We start from the raw sequence: 26628 nt of genomic DNA on the forward strand, positions 1-26628 counted from the left end.
TCTTCTGATATTTTGATTTGGGTGTTTGGGATTGGATTCTCCATATCGTCTGGTTTTATCATATGCTTTAAGATTTTCTGTTGTTTTTGGCCTCTTGGCATTTGCTTTGCTTGATAGGTTTCTTTGAAGTTATGAAAAATACCAATCTAATTTTTCAGATTTACAACTTGGTGGCGTACACTTTCTCTAACTAACCAGCAGATGGCGTCTGTGAGTCACCTATTCCCCTCAAGTCAGTTCTCCTCAACTTTGTCTTTGTGGTGTGTGGTGAAATGATTCTTGTGGGGTTCAATTGGTGAACTCAGTTTGGGTGTGTTCTTGGTCCTGTCTGCCCTGAATGTGGGGCATGTGTCTGGGTGGTTAGGGAGGCAGGGCAGCTTTAATAATCAAACCTCCCAGGTGTTCCTGGAGATTCAAGGCTGTTGCAAGAGTCTAAGCCTTCATTTCAGTTTTGCCCCAGATTTTCTCTGCCACTGACCCACCAGTCCCCGGCACTGATGTAGCGTCCCTGGGTTTTCCGAGCGGGTCCCCCTTCTCAGCTGTGATCTTCCAGGACCTCTGCTGAGGGAAGGCTGTGCTACGTCACAAGTGTGCACCATCCCTCAATGGAAGCCCCAGGCCGCTGGGCCGTGCAGGGGCGCTCCCAGCCTGATGCAAAGATGGCTGAATGGGGCATCTCAACCCCCCTTTTTCACATGGCTCCGCCTTCCCAGCTCCGGGACAACTAGCTGTGTGTGTACCCAAGGCCACTGTCCATGGCTGATATCTTGGCATGTGCGTGGTGCTGTGGGATACACTCCCTGTCACACTGGGTTTCCTGGTGCAGATCTGGGCTGTGGGTCCGGCCCCAGGCAGGAGCGTCTCCAGCCCACCAGGGAGCCAGTTGCAAGCAGTGCTGTTTCTTTCTCCTTTTGGCTCTCCCCTCTGACCCCCTGGCCCTGAGGGAATCAGCAGCGGTCTATCTTCCATGCCAGACACCGAGAGGTTGGCACAGCACGCTCCTGCCGTGCTTCACTGAGCGGTTCTTGCTGTCGTAACTGCAGCCACTCCTGGGTTTTTTTTTTTAAAAAGAACTAGTCCGTCTCCAAATGCCAAACCCCGGTTTCCCCACACTGCAGCATGGCTGTGGGACTTTCAGCTGGCTTACTCACTCATTTCAGAATGCAGACTCCCGGTTTCACCAAGTGCACGGTCCCTGTGGTTTTAGCAGACCTTGTCCAGCTGGTGCATCGCTGGAAATGGTGTTCTGGGTCACTTTCTGGTTTTTATCTAGTATTTTTCACGGAGGTGTTTTTTTGCCCTATCTCACCTAGCCGCCATCTTCGGTTCTCCTGTAGAACTTTTGATGAGATTACTTCAGCTAAGGTGTGGCCCTCCCTGATCAGAATAGGTCTTAACCCTTAACTTGTGTCTTTTGTAAGCAGAATGAAATTCAGACAGAGAGAAAGCCACAGAGGAAGCAGTCAGAAGCTGAACATCAATAGAACCTAGAAGAAAAGGGAGACACTAGGACATGTCATCATGGGCCTTGCCACGTGACAAGCTAAGGACAAAAGATCACTGGCAGCCAGCCCCAGAATGCCACAGTCTTCAGGGAGAATGCACCTTAATTTGGACATTCTCTTAGCCTCAAAACCATGAGCAAATATATGTTTTCATTGTTTAAGTCATCCCTTTGCATGATATTTGCTTGAGCAGCCTAGGAAACTAAAACAGAGGGTCTGAGTCCCCGGTCTCCATGATAGTTTCAGGCCATAGCTGCTACATTTGTCCACTTACAATCAAAATTGGGCAACAGAGGACTGAGAGGTGCCCAAGTGGATTTTTTTTTTTTTAATTCTGCTTCCTCCTAATGTATATCAGCAGACCTATTTCCTCTGGGTGATCAGATCAACTACCCTAGCCAGGATGGCGACTTCTCTTTCTGCCTTCTACTTTCTTGGCACAAGGAGCCTGAAGTGCTCAACCAGCAGATGTAGAATAAAGTTCAATGAGACTCTTCCTGGGTCCACTGGTGGAAGCGTTTCACCTTTCAGAAGCAGGAACTTTAAACCTGCAGTGTCCAGTGTTGTGGGGACAGGAAACACAAATTCCCCAAGAGAATTACTGGAACTGATAGTAAGCAGGGTCACTCCTGCTTCCCCTTCTTGATTCCTGGAACCATGTATTCTATCTATTGAGAACACAGCTCCACATAAAGGTCATTAACTTAAAGCATACATTGCACCTTGGAGGATGGTGCCACACTTTATCTATGCCTTCGACCAGCTGTTTCTTCACTCTTATCAGGCCAGAAGCTTCTGGGTGATGCAGTATGTGATATGACTAGTAGAACCCATGGTCATTTGACCACTCTTGTGCCTCCTTTGCTGTAAAAATGTGTTCTATGAGGTAGATTAAACACTCTGGAAACCCTCAGTGATACTGACTGCGGCTTTGCAGGTAGGAAAGTCAAATCACCTGGAATCTGTTTCTATTCCTCTCAAAATGAATCACTGCCCCTTCCTGCGCCCCTTGCCACCAAGTTGCTGCTTGCTCTCCTTGAGGAGTATTGAGTTAGCTGACAGGCTAAACATTCAGCAGTGGAAGTAAGTAGATCAGTCTTGGTATGTGTCCCGGCCCGCGGGACGATCAACCGAGGCTCTGACTCCTGCGAGGGAAGAATGGTATGGGACAAGAGACACGAAGAATGACAGCAAGACAGGTTTCTGATCAAGCTGCAAAATTTTATTGAAGAGGCAGGGTATATATACTCTAAGGGTGGAGGGAGTGGCTAGTAAGGATGGGTGGCGATCTAGGATTGGCTGCTGCTGTTGCTAGGGTGGAAGGCAGATGTAGGGGGATTGGCGGTTGCTGTTGCTGGGGGTCTGGGATTGGTGGTAGCTGTTGCTGGGGTGGATGGCCAATGGGCGGCAACTGTTTAGGCGCGAACTAGCTACTGCTTAGGCGGGAACTACTGTTACTTCCTTGAAGAAGGCTAATTATAGCTTAGGCTGTTCTTGCATCAGCCCTGGCGGCCATGTTGCATGTTACCGGTATCGCTGAAGGTGAATATTATATATGCTACCTTAATTGTCCCCAACAGGTATGTGGGAGCCCATATCACTGGGCCCATCCAAACTTCCAATCTTGACACTACAGCTATTCCTATGCCAGATGCTGGCTGATTTCAACTGTTCAAGACATTTATCAACTTGGTTGTTGAGTGCCTCTTCATTATGGCTACTTTATGGTGTGGGTCAACATGCAATAGAGGCTCTTCACACTTTGTGCTCATATCCATGTTCTCGTCCATCTATCTTTATCTCGTATCTCCTTGTCCCCAGTTTTCCAACCTATTTCTTTCTAGGTCCAGACTGGCTGCTATTGTCTATGTGTATTCTAACCTTTGGCCCATTTCATTATCTACAGAAATGATGACAAGGTATCCTGCCTTTGGATTTCCCCTAACTACTATTTTTCAAGGCCACTCCTGAGTGGGGATATAGTGTAGTAACCATAGCCTATTTTCAGCTTGCACCCCTTATACTGACCTTACTCACCCATGAAAAAAGTTCGGGCATTTTTGATTGTGTCACTGAGCAGTACCATTGCTGACTGATCATCTATTTGCCATGTTCTATTGACCATCTCCATAGCTGTCTTTGCATTAGGACTCCTGGCTGCCACTCATTACTATAATAGCATCCACCTGGCTTGGATGCTGTTCTAGTTTACTAACGCTGCCGGAATGCAAAACACCAGAAATGGATTGGCTTTTATAAGAGGGGGTTTATTTGGTTACATAGTTACAGTCTTAAGGCCATAAAGTGTCCAAGGTAATACATCAGCAATTGGGTACCTTCACTGGAGGATGGCCAGTGGTGGCCAGAAAACCTCTGTTAGCTGGAAAGGCATGTGGCTGGCATCTGGATCCAAAGTTCTGGTTTCAAAATTGCTTTCTCCCAGGACATTCCTCTCTGGGCTGCAGTTCCTCTAAAATGTCACTTTCAGTTGCTCTTGGGGTGTTTGTCCTCTCTTAGCTTCTTTGGAGCTTGAGTCTGCTTTCAATGGCCGTCTTCAAACTATCTCTCATCTGCAGCTACTCTCTCAGCTCCTGTGCATTCTTCAAAGTGTCCCTCTTGGCTGTAGCAAGCTCGCTCCTTCTGTCTGAGCTTGTATAGTGCTCCAGGAACTAATTCAGAACCACCCTGAATGGGTGGGGTCATACCTCCATGGAAATTATCCAATTAGAGTCATCACCCACAGCTGGGTGGGTCACATCTCCATGGAAACACTCAAAGAATGACAATCTAATTAACACTGATACACCTGCCCACACAAGATTGCATCAAAGATAATGGCGTTTTGGGGGACATAATACATTCAAACTGGCACAGATGCCATGTATCCTCTATTGTTTTGGGGTCCCATCATCTCCATTGTTATCAGGGAGCCCAGTTGAATAATGACACCTCCTACTTTCATTCCTGACCTACAAAGGAGAAGCACCAATTAATTTTTTGTGATTCCTGGGCCCCCTCTCACTAACACATTCCTTAATGGAGTATATTCTGGGCCCTCCCATGGCACACAGCCTTTTGGTAGGTTTTCCAGCCTTACACAGTATATTCTCTGTAGCATGCCCACTTCTGCTATGGCAATTTTGGCTTTTCTGGCTCACTTAGTGTGGGCTGTTTTTCCCATGCTTATAGGAGCCATCCTAACTGCACGCTTGTGCCATGCCCCCTGATCCTTGCCAGGATGTTAAATCCAATATCCTGGGAGTATGCTCCCAAACTGATAATGCCCCCTTATTGAACTTTCATTCCCACCCCATCCCCGCCTATGAGGCATCATTAATATCTGATCCTCTGTGTACTCTTCCAGACCTTGCTGGTATGTACTAGCCAGGTCCTGCAGCTCTTTGGGGGTATATTCCTTTTTCCTCCCTTATCAGCTCTAACATGTCTCTGACTCAGTTGTGACTTAACCATTTTTATTGGCTTAGTTGCCAAGAGAGGAGGTGGGGGCAGATCTTGAGAGGCGCCTATGTTCTCCAGCTCCAAAATTCCATCCTAAACATTTGCTTTCTTGTATTGCTTCTGGTACCAAGTGTCACAGGTAGGGTTCTCTGGGAAGCGGACTTTGAGAAGGAGATTAGTGGGCCTGAGGTTTATTGGGTGTGCTCTTGGGCTCACCACCTGTGGAAAGGAAGCTCGATTGGGCAGAGGGAGAATGTGGACTCAGGTGTAATCTCAAAGGCCTCTGCTGTGGGGGAACTCTGGAGCTGGGATGCCCTTGCAGATTGTCCCAATTTGGGACAAGGGAATTAGTTTTGAAGGCCTTGGGAAAGGAGTGTGACCTTGGGTGAGTGACTTTCTTCAGTTAAAACAATTCTGAAGAGATTTGACAGCTGAGGGCTGTCTGGAGGCAGCACTCCCAGAAACGGGGGGAAGTGGAATCTGCATGGGTTGTCACAGTACTCCCCAAGAGCAGGCAGTGGGTCTACATTACATAATATCATGTAGCTCACCACTGTATCCCCACAGCCTCTTATACTGCCTGTCACATTAGTGCTCAATAATTTATTAAATTGGTATTATCACCATATTGGGAAATTGCTATCTTCATCTTCTATAATTCATTTATTCATCACTTATCAGGTGCCTTACACGTGTTGGGAACTGATGACATAAGAATGACAAAGGCATGGCTGCCTGTTCAGCCTAGTCTGGAAGCTAACCTAACAAGGTTAACAGGTATGACCAATTACCTTGGTTAAGAACCTTAACAGAGGGATGAACAAAATGCTGCTGAAGAACACCTGATAATGTAAACTCCCTAGAGAATCTGGACAGCCTGCCAGAGGTGACATTTGAACAGAATTTTTAAGAATGCATGTTTCCTCGAGCCAGAGCAGGGAAAGCACAGGCGGCAAGAAGAGCGTGGCTTCCAGGCTCCTTCCACTCATGAGCTCATCATCTTACCAATATATTTGAACTGTTTTACAACCAAATGATAGTCTCCTTCTTCATATTCGGACCTCATCCTCTTCTTCCATTGCCTTATGAAGTCTTCCCCAAATTAATCCTCTTCAGAGCTGGCATTTTACAATGCAGGAGAGTCTAATGCCATATATGGCATGAGTTCCTTGTGCCCTTCCTATATTCCAGAGGATTCATAAAAATCCAAGATTGGTTCAATCTTAATGACCTGAAAGCTCCTGATAATACTAAAACTTTGTTTCCAGTCTTTAAGTCCATTCCTTAACCTCAGCAAAAAAGCACCTAAAATTCCATTATTTAATTGACACATACAACTTAAAAGGTATAACTATTGGTTCTCTTTAGAATTTTAAATGTTACATGCATTGGTTGTCCTTTATTATGTAATTTTATTATTCTCAAAGGATTCCAATCAGGTATGATTTTTTTTCAGATAGAAAAATACCTGTTATGTATGTTTCTTCTGGATTATTACTTGAGATTGTCAAAACCTATCATTATTGGTTTATAGCTCTCTTCCTCTATGAGGCTTTCCCTGAGCTCTGAACACTGGGTGGAGAGGCATCCATCTAATTTACAAAGGTAGCACATCTTTCCCCAGTAAATGAACTGATGATGATAGCTGGAATAACTTAAGGTATTACAGATGATACACGGAAATGTACAAGGTAAAATTATAATTTGCTTTTGAGACTTATTTCCTAATTTTTAATTGCTCATTGATTGTTTAGAACTTTCTCGTAACTGAACTGGGTGACCTGGAAGGTTTTTTTTTTTTTTTTGTAATTCTACTAATGTTCTATGAATTTATCTATGAATGATTACTTCAAAGAGCAATACACTTAGAGAAAATAAGGAAGTAATTCATCAAGTATATATCAGTAAAATTTTGCTTGGACCATACTTTTTTTTACGTTTGCCTTTCAAAGGTATATAAATAACAGAATATCCACATTATAAAACTAGTCACAAGGATGGCTAAATTAATGGAGTCACAATCAAGTTACCAGCTCTTTAATAAAATACACAGAACCCCAGAATAATAGCTCTTTATTACATGATTCAGATACAGCAGACCAACCATGATCCCGGCAATTTAACAATCACAAGCCTGTTTGTGCTGTCTCTCGACACTAATTCTAAAGGGCTTCCTTTGAATTCACTTTACAAAGCCTTATCCAAAAAAAAGTTTAAGCACCAGTAAGACAGACTTTGCTAGCAGTTTTTTTTCATCATCATCATCATCATAAACAAGAAACATGCAGTTCCTTCCTCTTATGTACATGGCATTATAAAAAAGGGTGCTACACTCTGCCTTATGGTACAAAGTTTATAAATACAATACACCAATACAAAGATGAAACCATTAAAAAGAGCTTAATAACAACTGCTACGAGATAATTAAATCTGGAATGTTGATGGAATCTATGAAGAGATTTAGAAACAACACACAAACTCAAACATTATAGTAAATATTTTACTTGGGAAGGGAAGAAAGGGAAACTTTCTTTATGCTACTGAAGGACTTCCTAAGTTGCTCCAAGCTTACTTTCTTTCTGCTATTATCTTTAAATATTGCAAAGCATTGTGAGCTGCATCGCTTTGCGCATTGCCACAGGAGATTCCACAGCCATGACAAACTGTGATGGGGCTGGTTGACAGTTCAGCAAGACATTGATACTGTCCATTGGCACTCAGTTCTTCTGTAATGATATATGCAAACATGATGGTTAATGCAAGGTGTGTGCAGTTTTTCTCAATGTCTTTCTCCATAAATACTCATGATATACTATTCCACTTACTCATCAGCTTTGTCATGCTTGTACAAACACACACAACACAACTGCTCAGCTATTGCAGTTCTCCACATAGCTGTGCCTCATAATCACCTGAGGGAACTTGAAAGAAATACAGGTGCCCAGGCCTCACTCCAGTCTACTCAATCAGAAACTCAGCACTGGGGGTCAGAAGTGGTAAGAATCTTACACTTTCAAGAAAGCTCCCAAAGCAATTCTTATGTGGATAGTTGGACAGAATTTGCAAACTGCTGAACCATAGCAACTGTCTTAAAAGGGGGAGTGGGGGACATTTGCTAGAGGACTGAAGAAATGGTATTTTCCACTATGAAGTGTAGAGTTTTTTTTTAGTAGACATCTAAACAAAAAAGTACCTGGTTCAGGGCAAGACCTCTCTTGTGCCTTCATGTTCTTAGGCTACAGTCTGTGTAGACAGTCTAGTTCCATGTTGTAAATGGGTTAAGGATCTTTTAAAGTAACATCTGAACCCAGGAATAAGTGTTTTTCTGATCAACTAAGTCGCTCTTACTAACAATGGTTGAAATGTGGCAAGAGGAAGAAATAGAAGCAGGGGGACTATAATTTATTTAAAGCTGTCATGATTAAATTTCAGCTAGAGTCTATTTAGTGGAAGACATCCAAATACAACAGGATAATTTAATGAGTAAAGAGGCTTTCTAGTTTTAGCATCTAGGTTCTTTTAAAGGTAATTGCACAGAAACTAGCCTCTTTACCAAATCAACAGATTGTAGTTCTTAGACTGCTGTTCTATATTTACAAGAATTTAGTTCTGAAAATTGGTAAGAAACGAAAAGCATCATTAATTCATAATCTCAGGAAATCATCTGATTTTCCTTCTTTTACCAGGATCAACTATGGATTCCGCATCTTCCAAAGTCCTACTCATGATCTATGGTTCATTCATCTCTGTATCCCAAACACTCAAAAAAGTGTAGACACTGTAAATATTTATCAAATGAATGGTCTCCCATTAGTCACCTTTTCTGGTTCTGCATGGTTCTTGGTATAAGACAGTGCACTTGACTATCATTCAATCTTAAAAGCAGCAGAGAAGACCAAAAGTCTTTCAACCCCTGAACATCCTACTCTCCAAGTGCTAGCAGCTCTGACAGGCTAGGTTTCTACATCTCACTGGGGTTGGAATAATGGTTATTAAATTCTTTGTATATCATACAAATGTTAAATCAAGATACCAAAAAAACAAAAACAAAAACAAAAACAAAATAAACAAAAACCACCAGAACAAAAAAAGAAAAAATTAACCAGCTTTATAAATACAATTAAAGAAAGTCCAAACTGGCTTGCTTTCCAGTCTGTCTGCATTTGTCTATCTAAATAGTTAAAAGCTAGAGAAAATACAGAGAAAATGATGGTTGCAATGGGGGTAAAGAAATCGACATGCCTACATTTTTATTCTCCCAGAACTGGTGCATAGTGACAAAGTGGAGAGAAGAGGTCTGGCCCTCACAAACTTGGTATTTGTTCTAGAAGTATGAGTGTTTTCTTACTTGCCTAGCAGCCCATCAAGGTTAGTTTGACAGTATATCTGCTGGGACTTCTCCCCTAATCTGGCTCCAACATTAACTAGCTATGTGATCTTGGGCAAGTTTCTTGATCATTCTGTGCCTTTTTTTTCTTTATTTATAAAAAGGGAAACAGAACCTATTTTATAGGGTTAGTACGAGGATTCAGTAAGTTAATATAATAAATGTACTTCGAATAGTGCCTGGTGCATAATAAACTCTACAAATCTTAGCTATTGTTTTTATTATTTTAAAACTGTATAGATGTTAGCTATTATTAGTATCCACAAAAATGGGACATTATCAGTTATATATATTACTTATCTGGCAATTTATATAGTTAGAATCCCTGATCAGTGAAATAAATTAGAATAGAAATCTTTGCTTCTCAAACACATTTTAAAAGAAAAATTTCTTGGCAAAAGCCAGAGGAAAATATCATACCTATGTCCAAATATGTTATATTAAAACCTTGTTCCTTGGCGATTTCACTAAGCAGCTGGATGTAATCTGTATTTGGAATACTGAGGAGGCTTCTTTTCAGTAAATTGATCTTTTCACCAGGAGAATTCCTCAAGGAATGCCAAGTACATCCTAACGAATGTCCTACTACATTTGTCTGAAAAATACAAATGAAGATTTAGACCTCACCTAGATAAAAAAATAACCTTATTAAAAACACTAACATATAATACTTTATAAAGAATGTTTAAATGAATACCATTTGGTCAACTTTCCAACTTAAACTAGACGACATTAACAAGGCCAGGCATTTAACAAATACAATGTATTTTTTTAAATGAAGCACTTGCAATAATATATTATAAGTATTTCAAAATACTTTTGATAATACAAAGGTCTCTAAATTGAATTTTCTGATGGTCACATTAAGTAAATCTGCAAATACTTGAATATGCCTAACAGAGCAATTTACAAATTAAATTATAAAACAATTTTGATATCTTTATGGTTTCTTGTATTAAATAACAATTACTATTACTGATGGCTGTAAAGCTGAAAACAAACTGCAGAAAAGGTGAAATGTGCAAGCTGGGTTTGAGAAGAATAAGTAGATATTATCATTCAAATAAATGGCAGGGATGTCGAGAGTTCTTATCAGGCTTATATCCCAGAACCCAAATGAGCTTATTATTTTCCCTTTTCTTTCTCCTATTCCTCTTTTCTTTATTCTCCCCTATAGCCTTTCCTTTTCATCTCTTCCTTAGACTGTCCTATATTTCCATGTTAGTTTATGATTCTCAAATTGCTTTTGAATATTATATCATTAAAAAAACAAAAATACCACTATTCTCTGAGGTAAGTAGGGTAAGTATCCTTAGTCCTATTTTATTAATGAGCCAGACAGAAATTAAGGGATTTCCAAAAGATCAGAGATGGCCATGATATAGAACTGAGTAAGAGCTACATTTGTTAAATTTTCTAAATAAAGTTATTACATTCCTTGATTGGAACTTTTAAAAGTACTGTTGTTTTTTTAAAAATTATAACTCATTCACAGAGTAAAATATATAAACAATAAGAAGAAATAAAAAATGAAAAGTAGAGTCTCTTTTCCTTACCACCCCTTCCCCCCAACACTTCTGTTCACTCTGCCAGAGGTAACTGCTGTTAAACATTTTTTTAGTATCCTTCCATAAATGTTCAATGCATATTCAAACACACATACACACGATCTTCTCTCACTTTAAACAAAAATGATAGCTTGCTCTTCTACATCTTGTTCATTTTACTACTATCAGAGCACATCTATGCACTATATTCATCTTACCAGTCCCCAACTACAGGTTTTTAGGTTGTTTCTGGTTTTGTGCTTTTACTACCAATGCTGCAAAAAAACCCTCGTTTGCACTTGGATGAGTTCCTCTGTAGAAGAGTAATTTCTAGAAGAAGTTGAACTTCTCAGTTGAAGAACAGGTATGTTTTAATTTTGATAAAACTGATTTCTGAACTAATTTGTATTCTCGCCAACTGTCTTAGAAGCCACTTGTTTTCTCACACCCTTACCAACCCAGGTATTATCAAACTTTGTAGTTTTTGCCAATCTAAAAAGTGAAAAATAGTATCTTGTTTAATTGGCATGAATGAGGTTGAACATTTTTTCTTTTTTAATCGTTTTTATTTCTTCTGCTGGGTTGTCTTTTCATTGATGCGTAAGAGCTTTTTATATGGTACTAAAAGCAGCCTTTCAGAGAGTTATGTGTTGAAAATTATTTATTCCCACTTTGTTTTTATTCTCCTGTGCAGTAGATTTTATGTAGTCAAATATATGAATCTTTTACTTTACGACCTCTAGGTTTTACATTATGCTTAGAAAGGCTTTCCCCACTCTAAGATATTTAAAAAGAATGCACTCACAGGTTTTAATATTTATAATTTCATTTCTTATGTCCAATATATTACCTATCTGAAATTTAGTTTGGTATTAGGAATAAGGTAGCAACCAAAACATACTGCACATACACACACCTTTATCCATCCTCTCCCCTGCTCCCAAATGGTTGTAAGGTGTACCTACATCATTTACAGAACAATCCATCCTCTCCCCACTATTTGAAATCTCACTTTTGTTTTATACTATGTTCCTATGTGGTTTAGCGTCTACCCCTGGATTCTCTATTCTATTCTCTCTGTCTATTCCTGTACCAATACCTGTTTTAACTACTACAGTTTTGCAGTATGTTTTATTCTTTGGTAAGGTAGTACTTCTCTCCCCCATGCTCTTCTTTTTCAGTTTTCTTGAGTTTTATTGAAGGCTTATTTTTCCAGAGAAACTTAATAAAACTGTATCAAGGTCCAAAATAAATTCTGGTGGATTTTGAAAGAGAATACGTTACATTTTTGTAATTTTACAATATCGAGTCTTCCTGTCAAAAATAAAGATACGTCTTTACCATTTATTTGTTTTCTGTTATATTGCTCAGAATTTTAGAGTTTTCTTCACATGGTGCTGCGTACTTCTTTTTCAATTTATTGTCAGATATATTATCCCCTTTTCTACTATTGAAAATGGCATCTTCTATATTCTACATCTAACTACTTGTAAATAGGAAAACTATTGATTTTTTCCTAGTATACTGTTTCAGGATAGATTTTCTATTTTGCTGTAGAATGACAATGTCACCAAGCTTCATAAATTTTATTAATCAAACTAATATATACATTTAGCAAAAAATCAAATAGAACCCAAGTATAAAAGTAACAATTAGCAGTCTCACTCCCTCCTTATCGTCAGTCCCCTTCCCAGAAACAGTAATTTTTAATTATTTCTATTTTTAATTACACTGGAAGTTATCTTCATAATTATAAAGAATGTGAGGCTATCTATTTTGTATATTAATTTCATGACCAGTTACCGTAATGAATTCTCTTTATTGTTTCTAATATGGAGTTCTTCTCTAGGGTTTTCTCCTCTTTTCTTACAGGGATCATTTTTAGCTCCTCTTTTCTTATTTCTAATCTTTTGTTATTTTCTCTTATCTAATTACATCAGTTGGTACTTCCAAAATGAGGTTAAACAAAAGTGGTATTAATGGACATTCTTCTCTTATTTCTGATAATGGGAATGGGTGTAATGTATAAACGTGTAACCACGATCTTCATTTGCATACATATTTTGAATCACAATAAAGATATTTTTAAAGTTTTTATCAGTAATGATTGCTGCTGGAGCCCATCAAATTTCTGTCTGGCAATCATTGACAGGATTATGTATTTTCCTCCTTTGACCCATTAATATGGTTAATTATAGTAACATTTATTAACTTTGAAATAAACTTGTATTTCTGAAATAAATCCTAGTTGTTTATGGTATATTATTATTTTAATGTTATGCTGAATATTTCATTAAGGTGTTTCACATTAATAACCATGACGGAGAGTGCCATAATTTTTTTTCTGTTGGGATTTTGTTATTGTTAGGTTTTGGGGTCAGTGTTTTGTTGGCTTTGAAGAATGAATTTAGAATCTTCCCTTATGTGATATATATCTCCTTGAAGTTTTTAAATAGCATTGGAAATGATCTCTTCCTCAAAGAATTGACAGAATTCACCTGTGTACCTATCTGTACTTTGTGATTTTGGTATCATCTTTGATCCAAATATTTAAAGAAGTATTTTATATTTTTCTACCAAAAAAAAGTAAAACCAAATTATAGACTTACTTATTTGTATGTAGCCTTAGATTTCTTCTATGGAGTGAGCCCTTATTTTATCATAAGCTCAGTGCGGATCCTGTCCTATCTTCTCATTTCCCACTATTATACCACTCTCAGATAATGTACCACAAAACATACCTATCTACAAATATCAGAATCTCAAGTTATATACTGTGTGTAGCCCAATCTCTTAAGTGCTTTGTCTGTATGGCTAGCTGCCTACTCAATACTTCCACTTTAAAGTCCATAAACACTTCAAACTCATACCCTACACTATCTGTTCCTCTCAAATCCTACTATTGTCTGTGTTTCCCATGGTGATGAACGGCACAAACATCTACTAGGTTGCCAAGCTAAAAATATTTATTTCCTTCCTTTTCCTTATTTCCCACATGCAATCAATTACCATGGCCCTTCACTTCAGTTTTCTGAATAATTTTTTAATCTACCCATTTCTCTCCACCTGTACTGCCACAACCTTAGTTTAGGCCACCATCATTTTGCGTCTGCTTTCTCTAACAGCATTTGAGAAGTCTCTCTGATTCTAGAATTCATTCACTTACCATAATGCAGCCAAGTGATTTTCTTTCTAATGTGCAAATTAGATCCTGTCTTTCCCAGGTTAAAATCTTGGACCTTGGTCACTCCTGGACCTTTGCATGTGCTCTTTCTTACTTCTGGAATTCCCCTTGTCCTGCAGGTCTCAGCTTAGACATTACTTCCTCCAGGAAGCCTTCCCGGAAGCCCCCAGATTTGGTTGGATGCCTTCCCTTTTGTTCCCTCAACTCCCTCTGTAAGGACCAGTCCGAAAGGTACTTTTCTTTTATATTAGGCTATAAACTCCTTAGGGCCAGAGATTATCATAGTTGCTATATACCTACTGCCTGGTACAAAGCTTAGCACACAAGTATGAGCTCAATGTGTGTTTGCTAAATGGATAAATGAATGAAAGAACAAAGGGAGAACGTCTCTGGGAATGCACTGTCATTCTGAAGGCAAAAATGGCATTACTGGCCTATTAGCTTTAAAATTCATGTTGTTACCCTGAATTTGACTATGTCTCCCCAGCCCTCTTACCTGGTCACCCCCGTGACCTTGGCTCACATTTAGGAAGCAGCGAAAACTGGGGCAGTGTATAACTAAACAATGAAGAGATCTTTAAAAATTGCAACTTGGAAGGATCTTTACAACAAAAAATCAAGGAGAGTTTCCTGCAACAAGGGATGATTAATCACATTAACATCATATCTGTCTGATCATTACTCACCAAAGAAATGTGGTTCTCTGGAGAAATATTGCTGAATTTTGCAAGAAATTTCTCAGCAGCATTTCTCTTGGCTTGTTTTTTTGATGCCCCCTTTCCTAAATAGAGGAAGAAAAAATTGTAGATGTTAGAAAAGAAATTAGTGTCCATAGCAGATGATTAATTGTATAAAGTATTGTGTTTAATCAGAGAATTTACATACCAGACCATTCCTTTATTAACCTGGCATCTACGCTTGTACTTCATATAACTATTAATCTTTACATTTCTAACGATATTTCTTTTCTTCAGTTTTACTTTATTAGTCAGACTCTATGTTTTTCCTTAATAGCTGTATTTCCATATGCCTAGCTTTAATGAAACCATATGTGGTTTAATTCTGATCAAATATTCAAATTTATCAACATACATTTAAATTGCAACTCCTATTTTTAAATCTTTATTTCTTGCTCACTATCTTCTAAAAACTGACAACTATGTGGAATTTCTTTCCTTAACATGAATAAGAAGGACTTAGAAGATGCTGGATTTGAAAGACATCATAAATATCATCTTCTTTAATGCTTTTATTTAACCAACTAAAATATTGAAACTCAGGGAGATTCAGTAGCTTGCCTAACCTTAAAAACCTTGCATCAATAATGAAAGCAAAGGTTCCTGCTTTTGGCTTAATGCTTTCTGCACTGGCTCACACTACCCATCATAGGCAAATGTTGCTTATTACTTCAAACTAATACCCAGTTGTGTAGCAAAGAATCTGGCCTTTCCCAAAGAGGAATGGCCTTTGCCCTTGGCTTCTGGGAGGTAATCTCTAATGTCTGTGTTTGCCTGGGAGTCTTGGGTCATACTGGATAGCCTAGCAATATGGCTTAGGGTGGGCACTGGGCACATCCATATAGTCTTAGGGTGGGAGCTGACCTTGCCAGAAAGACGAACAGTATGATGTAGGGTGGAGACTTAGGGTTATGGGTATCAGTTGGCCTGGAGGTTGAGCTCACCATATAGGCAATCAATCAATCAATCAATCATGCCTATATGAGGAAGCCCCAATGAAAAATCATGGACACCAAAGTTCAGGTGAACTTTCCTGGTTGGTTATACTCTGTGTGTACTGTCACAAATTAATGCTGGGAGAGTAACACATTCTGACCAAAAGGTGACAACAACAGATGCTCCATGTTTGGTGTATCTTCTGGACTCTGCCCTATGCACTTCTTCCCTTGGCTGCTTTTATTTTTTTATTTTTTATTTTTTTGTATAATTTTAATAATTTAATATATAATAATATAAACACTGAATATTGATTTAACAAAAAATTGTATTGATTTGGAGATGCAGAAGCGATTGTGGAGGCCTAAACAGACACTCCCAAAATACAAAGCTAATAATTCAAAGATGGCATATATTTGAATAAGTATCTTCTCTAATGATCAGATTCCCAGAGATTTCTTTGAAATGTCAAAGATCATATCCCTTACAAGTTAAAGTAGTCCATAAACAAAGCAAAACAAAAACTCCAAAGGAATTAAACTTAACTTGTGAATTAAATATCCAAAGAAATTAAAGCCTTTCTTAATCTCATTCTCTGTCAGTCCTAGCCAGATGGGGTTCCTCTTTGCCTGGGTAGAGGTGGGACTTCTTCCACAACCACAATTGGAATTCTCACCCACAAGTACTCCATGTGATTTTTTTAGGACCTTAGAAATTAGATCAGTTCAAGTCTCAGTCTCTGACATGTGCCCACTTTAAAGAGTCTTAACTAAACAACAGTCCCCCAAATCATCACGGTTTTGGCCCCCACACTTATAAAATGTATAAAGTGAGCCGTCCACTGATCCAAAATCAGTTTTTCCAGGCAAAACAATATTCCTGGGATACCTGTCCTTAGGGTTGTCAAAGACCATAGCAGAAGCTCAAAGGAATCAGGGTTAAGAAGAAAATCTTCTTGGTTTTAGTTTCATCTTCTGTTTTAGTTTCCTAGGCTGCTCAAGCAAATACCATGAAATGGGTCAAGTTAAACAGTGGGAGTTTATTCATTCATGGTCTCAGGCTGGAAAAAAGTTCCCTTGGCTGCTTTTAACCTATATCTTTTTTCTGTAATACACTGTAACCTTGAGTATGATAGCTTTCAGTGAGTTCTGTGAGTCCTTCCAATGAATTATTAAACCTGAGGATGATTTTGGGAACTCTCTGAACTTGCAGTGGTGTTAGAAGGTAGGGTGGTTTTGGGGGCTGTGCCCTCTAACTTTGTAGTTGGCCTCAACTCTTTGTACTAGTCTATGGTAAAATTCCATTCCTAGGCCACTTTAAAAATGATAAAAACATGCTAAAAAAAGTTAAAATAGTAAATCTCACTTGCATTCGCTGAGTGCTCTTTCTCATTGTTTACGGCCTTCAAAGCACATAAATTGATATAATTCAAAAGGATAATTCCTACTTTATTTTCATCTGACTGTTATTTTTTGCCATCTAGTCTTTTATTAATCATCTCATTTTCAAATGTAATCTTCCTCTAGTCCTCCTATCTTCTGGAATAGCTGTTGAAACTCCAAGAGATTTACTATTGCCTTTTTTTCTCCAAAATGAATATTTTTTTAAGTCACTAATAATCAGTGAAGATTAGAGTATTAGATGAAGTACAGAATCAATTATTTATTTGTATTTCCATTAACAACCTATTTTTTTAAAATATCAAGTTAAGAAAATATAGGTATAATTAAGCCAAATACCTATACTCAAAATTAACCTCAGAAAGTTAGAGACTATATAGATTCTATATGTACAGACTGCATAGGATCATAGGATTATATAGATTTTTCCTCAACAGAATGATATGAAAAGATATTACAGCAGAAATTTCTGTGGTCAGTCATCATCTGAAAATATTTCAAATATCTTCAACTACATAAGAGTGAAAAGAAATCATTACCAGTTTCCATAAATGACTCTAGCCTACAAATTGTAGTATATTCTCTCTTATGAGCAGGTCCTCCCTCCTGGGAAAGGGTATATTCAGGAAGTCTCCAGCCATGATGAATAGCCAATTCCTGTAAAATCAATATAAGGTTTTAACAGTCATTTTAACTATATAGTGATTTTGATCCCATCTCTATTATATGTTTGAAAAGAATAATGATATTCTGTGATAGAAAACTGAAGGAGGACCCTATATATCCCATAGATATTCCAGTATTGTATACCTCATATATTCACAATACCCAATACCAAGACCGAAGTAGAATTCTGCTATGAGTGATGTTCTTCCATCAAGCCATAGTAAGCTGGGATCAGAGTTCATTTAGAAAGACCATCTACTATCACCCTCTTTGGAAATACCAGAGAGACCATCTAAAGGTATCACTGCCATTAATTCCCTTAGTCTCTTCCCTCCTAGATGTAGACTTCTGTACCTACAGCAAGCTAACTACTGCATCTGATCAGAGCAGAATAGGAGCCAAAACAGACAACAAACAAGCTTGGTCAAAGTTGAGGAAAGATGGTGAGGAAAACCATAGAAAAACTCATAGAGCAGGAAAAAGAGACCAAAGGACTGGATGGATAACAAGGAGGGCAGTTGTGCAAGAAAGCACACGGATAAACTAAAAAAGGATATTCTGCATGCAGAAATTCAAAGCTGAATATCTTTTCCTTGGTAGAATAGCAAATAAGTAGACTCCTCCCTTTTCCAGAGTAAGGTTACCCGATTTGGGCTCTTTATAAAGTCTTCTGTCACAACAGAAGTAGAAAGAGGTTTGCCACAAGAGTGGCAAGGAATATTCTTCAAGTATAAAACACTCTACCCATGTGCACTGAGGTCCTGTTGATCTCAAATGAGAATTCCACAAACCAAAGGCAGATACTGTATATGGAAGAAAATCCAAAACATAAATAAATAGAAGAATAATTTCAAGTTAGCTCTGTAATATCTAATGTTGATAACTTGGAAAACAAAATACTTCACCATCCTGTCTTTAAAATATTAATTCCTTGCCTTAGCCCCTGTGATATTATCAATACATTACATCTCTTATGATAGGAAAAATGTTATGTACGGAAAAACTGTACAACTTACCTGTAACGAACCAATAGGATTAAGCTGATTCTTTGGTTGGTTGGAAGGATCAGGCATTAAGGGGTCAGGAACTGCAAAGCTAAACATTTTTTAAAGTGTTATAAAGCAAAATAATTTTCCCCAAATTACTAAGTAAATGACAAGCATTAAAATGAATTTTTTAACCCTCTAGGCCTTTGCTCTTGCTGTTCCTTCTCTCTGGAATGCTCTTCTCACCAACCTCTTCTATGGAATCTGATCTACCCATCATCCAAGGTGTATCTCAAATGCCACTTCCTCCAAGAAGCCTATCCTTTCACACCAATGGAACATAATCTCTCCCTCCTCTGACCACCATAATATTAGGTTTGACCTCTTAAGGAAGTTAGTTTATCAAAAATTATAATCTCTTACAAACACCAGAAATTTGTCCACCTCTTACCACCTCTTTCCTCTGTTCAGACTACAAAGCTCCTTGATGGTAGGGCCTATATATTACTGACCTTCATGAGCCTTGTAGTATTTCGTACATAACAGGTGCTCAATAAAAATGTGTTTAAATTTTGTTACAACTACACAAAAAGGGAAGACTAGCCATTAGCCTGGCAAATAGATACTATAGATCACAAATGTTTTTGCATCCAGATTATTATGATGAGTTCATCTGCTCAGTTATGGGATAATCCTCTAAAATTTAAATGTTCTGAGTTCAGCATATGGGGATTCTGATTAGGGATAGCAGAACAATTTCTTTTAGGTAGTTTGAAATTACTAGTTATTTGGTAGTTCAGTGCCTAACACCGAACAAGCTGCATTCCAAGGCCACTACCACTGAAGGCAATTGGGGAGTCATTTCTCCCATACAGCTGAGGTTTAGTTCTTGTCACTTTCTCAAGTTTCTTTTCTAACTGCTAGAATTTCAAGCTTTACATAGGCTAATGAGATATGAGTATTCACTTACAATGCTGCATGCCGAAGCTACCCAAATAATTGTGATGGAGAAGTGAGAAAGTCTCTGTATTAAATCAACCACTCTAGGCCTGATTACAGCTTAGTAATTCCCATCTTATCTGTCAAGAAGCACAAATATATAGTAAAGTTTGTTAGCCTTTTTTGCTGATAAAGTGAAGCGCTTATGTGTAGAAAGAATACTGTGTATGCTCATTTCTACAAATATACTCAATACCATTTCATTGACCTTTGGGCTATAAAGAAATAGCACAGCTATATCAGCAGGAGGAAAAGCCAGTATCTTCCATGCCATTTGGCATATCTTGAAAACTAGTACAAATCAATCACAATGCATGACCCTAGAGAATCAAGCATCATCTTTTGAGATCCAAGGCTAGTCTTGGGGCAAGTGCTGATCTAGAGGGCTGCGACAGCACTGGTTAGTGCTAAATTACCCAAAAGGATAACTTAGAAAATGCATGAGAAGTTATCTTAGGTTAGTTGTCTTTTTCTTACTCCCTTGTTACGGTCTCTTTGAAATGTTCTTTTATTGTATGTTTTTCTTTTTCTTTTTTTTCTTTTTTAATTTTTTTTCCATACAGTTGATTTAAAAAGGAAAAGAAGGTTAAAAAAAGAGAAGGAAAAACAAGGAAAAAAATATCTAGTGCCCCCTTGAGGAGCCTGTGGAGAATGCAGGGGTGTTGGCCTACCCCACCTCAATGGTTGCTAACATGACCACAGACATAGGGAACTGGTGGTTTGATGGGTTGAGCCCTCTACCGTAGGTTTTACCCTTGGGAAGACGGTTGCTGCAGGGGAGAGGCTAGGCCTGCCTATAATTGTGCCTGAGAGCCTCCTCCTGAATGCCTCTTTGTTGCTCAGATGTGGCCCTCTCTCTCTAGCTAAGCCAACTTGAAAGGTGAAATCACTGCCCTCCCCACTACGTGGGATCAGACACCCAGGGGAGTGAATCTCCCTGGCAACGTGGAATATGACTCCCGGGGAGGAATGTAGAGCTGGCATCGTGGGACGGAGAACATCTTCTTGACCAAAAGGGGGATGTGAAAGGAAATGAAATAAGCTTCAGTAGCAGAGAGATTCCAAAAGGAGCCGAGAGGTCACTCTGGTGGGCACTCTTACGCACGATTTAGACAACCCTTTTTAGGTTCTAAAGAATTGGGGTAGCTGGTGGATACCTGAAACTATCGAACTACAACCCAGAACCCATGAATCTCGAAGACACTTGTATAAAAATGTAGCTTATGAGGGGTGACAGTGGGATTGGGAAAACCGTAAGGACCACACTCCACTTTGTCTAGTTTATGGATGGATGAGTAGAAAAATAGGGGAAGGAAACAAACAAACAAACAGACAAAGGTACCCAGTGTTCTTTTTTACTTCAATTGCTCTTTTTCACTTTAATTATTATTCTTGTTATTTTTGTGTGTGTGCTAATGAAGGTGTCAGGGATTGATTTAGGTGATGAATGTACAACTATGTAACGGTACTGTGAACAATCAAATGTACGATTTGTTTTGTATGACTGCGTGGTATGTGAATATATCTCAATAAAATGAAGTTAAAAAAAAAAAATGCAAGAGAAACTAAACATACCCCTAAACCACAAGTCTAGCTATGGCTGGGGAACAAAAAATACCCATTCTGAATTCCCACGGGCCTCTGATGTCAGCTATGACCAGATTATACCAGATTGTACTCCAAGTATCTTTTGAGTACATGTAAAAGAATGTGAAAGCATGCCATGCTCCAGAGTGTGCCCAATGGAAACCAAAGGATACCACTTCATGTTATATGAGATGTTCCACCACCCACATTATTTCCACATTATTTCTAAAGTGGTAAAAAATTTTATGTGGAAAGGTAAGTCAGAAATTAACATCCTACTTAATATCCTCTTGTATTTGTTATATACTCCACAATGAAATATCTTTGCCTCCTGCTTCCAAGTCCCTGAAAGGGTACTTGTAGCTGACCTTTTCCCATCCCACACCTTGTTTTCTTCCATGTAGAAATAATCACTTAATTCAGAAAGATATTAGCCAGAAAAACTCTGGCTTGCTACTGCTGTACCCCATCTGAAAAAAACAATCAAACAAAAAACTAAAGCCTAATTTATGAGAGCTCTCATTTAATAGCTGTTTGCTGGATTTAATTTCTTAAGAATAAAGTTGTCTTTAAATGTATGACAGGTTTTTACAAGGAAAGAAAAGATGTGAACTTAGATATTAATAACTGTTCACTTTGTTGCTTTGTGAGCATGTTGATACTTTTAATCTTACCTCAGCCATGATATTTTTGAGCTGCAGAATACAAAGAAATTTAGCTCACCAAATACTTGCATTGGCTTTCAAAATGTTTATGGCAGCTTCTGCAGCTCTATGTTTCGCCAGCTTCTTACTTGTACCTTCACCTGAAATAAGGTTTAAAAAAAAAAAAAAGATCTTTATATTCTGTGAAAATGTGAGGCTTGTATCATAGATGTTTTCCTAATTTAGAATAAAGTCACTACAGGTTTTATATATCATCCATACTAGGTAATAAAAACACACACACCACATACAGTTATACAATGAAATAAAATATTTACCACATGAAATTAACAGGTTTAAAACATAACTTTAAAAGTTCTAATATTTAATTCTACATATACTTGTATAAAATATCTTTATCATTATTTCTATATTATAGATGTTTATTACATGAAATGGTAATAAAGTAGACCATGTCACAGTTTCTGATGAAATACAACTTAGTATTTTATTCTTCCCTTACTCCTGGAGAGGAAGGAAATTCTTCAGCAAGAATTGAGTTCTGGGATGGCAATTAAGTTTCCTTTAAAGGAGCCACTTATAGCAAAATTGTTTGGCAGCAAAAATGTGCACAATTTTATTCTGACAGTCCACCTCATACTGGCTCAAACCTCTCTGCTAGGCTGAGCATTCATGACTACATGCTGGATATAGTGGAGCAAGGTTTACATCAGAAGATGAAAGCTTATGTTACATGTCTTCCATACAATTTGTATCCCTTACATTGATAGAGAAGGGGGGGAGAAGACTGACTAATCATTAAGACTGACACCTAATTTCAGATAGCAGTCACACCCAGCAAATGGTAAATTTTATCCTTTTCCTTCTGAGTTTAAACTAGGTGTTGAGAATCTGGTGTGAAGTGGTGTCAGAACACTGATGCCCCTTCTGCCGAAGTGGAAGGAAGAAAGGGGACATGGAAGAGGTTTCAAGTGTGACCTCACTGTCAGATGACAGACCATATTCATTTACCTACCAATATCATATTAGGGAGATAGCAGAGAATAAAATAGAGTTCCTTCCCTCACAGAGCATACAACCTAGTATGGGATTTCATCTGTAAACAGGCATCTGAAACATGGAGTGGAGTTAGGACAGGCCTAAGAGTAGGTTGTAGCTGAGCACACAAGAGGGCCAGCTCCCCTACTTTTGGGATTCAGAAAAGTTTCACGGAGGCATAGATAACTAAACGGAGATGTGAAAGATGAGTAAAAGTCAGTAAGGTGAAGAGAGCTGAGGGGGTTAGGAAGAGCATTTTAGGCAGAAAAAAAAAGCATGGAGAAAGGCTCAAAGGCAATACAAAGCAGGGTGGCTCTCAAGACCCCCACCTAAGAGCATGTGGGAAAGAATTTTGAGATAAAAGTTGGGTGATAGAGGAAAAGGTTAAAGAAAAGTCTTGTAAATTTGGGCTTCTCAAACTTTAATATGCATAGGAATGGCCTGGGAACATTGTTACAGCGCATACCTTGGTCCAGTAGCTCTGGGATGGGGCCTGATATTCTGCATTTCCATCAAGCTCCCAGATGCTGTCAATGCTGCTATTACCACACTCTGGGAAGCAAGGTTGTAAGTCATGTTAAGAAATTTGTATTTATCCAGAGGGTGATGGGGAAACCACTGAAAGGATTTTAAGCAGAGGAACTACATGAGCAGATTTGGATGCTAGAAAGAACCCTCTGGTTGTAGAGTGGAGAATGCACTGGACACCACAAGACTAGAAGCTGAAAAGAGTAGCTACGATACTATAGCTATAATCCAAGTGAGATGACAGAGGCCTGGACAATAGCAACAGGAAGAGGAGAAAAGCAGATAGATCCAAGAGGTGTTTAGGAGGTAGGATTTGGTGACAAAACAGACAAGGGGTGGGGGGAGAGGAGTCAAGAGGAAACCCAAATTTCTAGTGTGAGCAACAGGTTGATGGTGGTAACTCAACTACAATAGAGAATGCAGGGGGAACACATCTGAGGGAGAAGATGGGTTCAGTTTGGGTCAATAAAAGTTTGAGGTACCTTTGGGTTATCTAAGCAAACATGCCCAGTGTATCACAGCACAGGCTGGTACACCATTCTGTAACTGGGCCTGGGTGGAAAGCAGAGATTTCAGAATTACCAGCATTTAGATAGTATTGAAGCTCTGAAGGCAGATAAGCTTGTACAAAAAGAAGGCCTAGGCGGAATGGTTGCCATAGGTTCTAAATCCCTGATCTAAGACACAGTGAGGGGGATAAAGGCTACTTTCTCTTGAATTTCACTGAACATTTAAAAATAGACCACATGAAGCAGTACTGCAAGGTTCACATGAGGAATCTTCTAGTCAGCACCTATAATCCACCTGCCTCATATAGACAAAAAAGCTTCCAATTTTTTCTTAGAGTGGCCTCAATGAAAATAGTGGATTCCAGATTTCCAAAGACACAAATGATGCCTTCAGATTACCAGATGGCAGAATTTCAGCCTCCTGACTGAATTTTTTCTCAGCATTTTCTCAAATTACATTTAGTATTCAATACATTTTATGTTTGCGATCCAAGAGATACATGATTAAAAAAAAAGTCCTCATTTACAAATTGGACAACTTCAGTTATCATTAGCTCAAGTTCCCAGACCATAATAAGAAGTGAGTCTAAATTCTGTAACTTCTTTGCTATGTGACTCCGGTACACATTATGTATCATCTCTCTCAACCTATTTCTTCATATATAAAAAAGGGTATAATCTTATCTTACATAAAATACCTGTGCAGTTTCAGGAATTAGAAGTTGCTATCAATACAGGGTTTATGAAGCCTTCTGCCCATCTTTTTGCTTCCATACAGAATCAAGTGTGGTACAATGGGCTGGAAGTGCCAAACGAGTCCATAAAAATGGGGAAAGGCTCAGAAACTTCTCGGGTCATGCCTCCTGGCATCTGCTATAATCTGTGAGACTCATATACTGATTGTGACAGCACCTACTGATTGAGCTATGGCTGCCTCAAGAACCTTTTCTTCTCCCCAATTCCTAGAAAAACTTTAGGAGGATCTTAGGATATGAGAGGAAACTTGCAGAATGCTTGGATAACTGTTTTCCAGTTTCTGAGCTTCTCCTGCTACCCAAGGAAAAGGAAATTAGAATCAGATGAAGTTAGAATGTTCCAATGATCTGGGATGAGAAGTCTCAGTTTCAAAAGTGCATCGTTCCCATAGAAGTTTCCAGCAAAAAGGGCACTTTCCCACCGGAAAGCAACACCAAATCTTGACCACCAACCCATATGGTCACTGGGATTAACTATGTATACACACCTGTACAGGTTATATCACCAACGGTTACTCTGAAGGTGAAAGTGGGCACGTGTATTTGCACATCGGATCTTTCACATTCATAAACTGGGATGTTCTTGGTCTTCATGCCATATTCGTGTAATACCTGAATCGGTGTTTTCCCTGGCTTAGCTGTGATCATCTTCCCTAAACTGCAAAAACCAGAAAAAGGTGTGCTTTGAATGCCAATGCGGCGAGGGAAGCAGCAGCCTACAGAGGATAGTTCTGACCACCACAACCGTGATGGGTGAGACGCTGCAGCTGCTGCGGGTACCCGACAGAAGCGAGCAGGGTCAGGGAGGTCTTAGGGAGACAACTTGAATGGGGGATAAGAGGGGTTCTCGGGGGGGGGGGGAGGGGAGGGTAGAGCTGATGCCGGTGCAGCACTCGCTCAGAACCAAGCCCACAATTCCTTTCCAAGAGCCTGGGATTTCTGGGAGTGGGTGGCCGCTCGCCACCTGGTTCTAACCCGGGCGCCGCCAGAGGCCACGGGAGGGGCGGAGCCAGGCCTCAGACCCCAGCCCGTGCACCGCCGAGAGGGCGGGACGGATCTTCTGCGTGCTGGGCGTCAGTCTGCCGGCAGACGCGGGGGCTGCAGCGCCAGGAAAAGGCTTTACCCACAATGCTGCTGGAGAGCCGGCTCCCTCGCCGCCACCTCGCCTCCCCACCCTCCCGCCCTGCCCGGTTAGGCCCGGGTGCCCGGGCGCTGACCTGAAGGTCCCGCTGTCTTCGCGCTCCAGCGGCTGGGCCGCGGCGCGATGTCTGCTCTGGGACATGGCTAGAAGAGACGGTTCGGTGGCGGGAGGAAGGGCGGTGCGGAGCGACGTCCTCGCTCTTCGGGTCGGCCGAGCCCCGAGAGGAGGGCTCCAGCGCCACCGCCGCGGCCGCCTCCCCTCCTCTTACTCCCCCACCCCTCCCCGCTTGCGTCCCTGTTGCGATCGGGGCGGGCGGGTGGGGGCGAAGGAGGAGCCTTGGCACGGCAGCCTCGGCTCCCGGTCACGCCCTCCCGCGCCCCCTCCCACTTCTCTAGTTCTGGGGCCTTCTTCTAGTCCGGCCCCGCCCACTGGCTCGCGGCTTTTCTCAGCCCCGCCCCCCGTCAGGTCCCGCCTCTTCCCCAACTCGGCTTTTCTCGGCTGCTCGGCTTACCCCGTCTCTATGCCCTCGCTCAGGGTCCGGGTCTTTCTCCGCGCCCGGTTTCGGGGGTCTTAGTTTATCCCGCCCGCAGTAAGTTGTT

The 26628-nt window shown here is 39.9% G+C and overlaps 2 protein-coding genes across 4 annotated transcripts in view; one reads left to right on the forward strand and one right to left on the reverse strand.

Annotated features, from left to right (window-relative positions):
* Positions 1-7000: 7000 nt before the first annotated feature.
* On the reverse strand, positions 7001-26350 carry PRKRA (protein activator of interferon induced protein kinase EIF2AK2). 3 transcript variants are annotated; one of them, XM_037849316.1, is made up of 8 exons: positions 26106-26350; positions 25377-25546; positions 22117-22198; positions 18838-18916; positions 17695-17812; positions 14769-14863; positions 9772-9946; positions 7001-7690 (listed from the first exon to the last, which is right to left on the reverse strand). In XM_037849316.1, the coding sequence occupies exons 1-8, from the start codon at positions 26168-26170 to the stop codon at positions 7533-7535; spliced, it is 942 nt and encodes a 313-aa protein (XP_037705244.1). In that variant the 5' UTR covers positions 26171-26350; the 3' UTR covers positions 7001-7532. The 3 variants fall into 3 exon arrangements, with proteins under 3 accessions (XP_037705244.1, XP_037705245.1, XP_037705246.1); XM_037849317.1 differs by lacking the exon at positions 26106-26350 and having other exon boundaries at positions 22068-22198; positions 25377-25513; XM_037849318.1 differs by lacking the exons at positions 22117-22198; positions 25377-25546; positions 26106-26350 and adding an exon at positions 19778-20336.
* PJVK (pejvakin) overlaps positions 26350-26628 on the forward strand; it is a 65908-nt gene continuing 65629 nt past the window's right edge. Inside the window, exon 1 of the mRNA XM_037849313.1 lies at positions 26350-26618. The gene's annotated coding sequence lies outside the window, so the exon portion shown is untranslated. The remainder of the gene's footprint in view (positions 26619-26628) is intronic.

This window comes from Choloepus didactylus, chromosome 9, assembly GCF_015220235.1.
Source record: "Choloepus didactylus isolate mChoDid1 chromosome 9, mChoDid1.pri, whole genome shotgun sequence".
In the NCBI taxonomy this organism is placed as follows: Eukaryota; Metazoa; Chordata; class Mammalia; order Pilosa; family Megalonychidae; genus Choloepus; species Choloepus didactylus.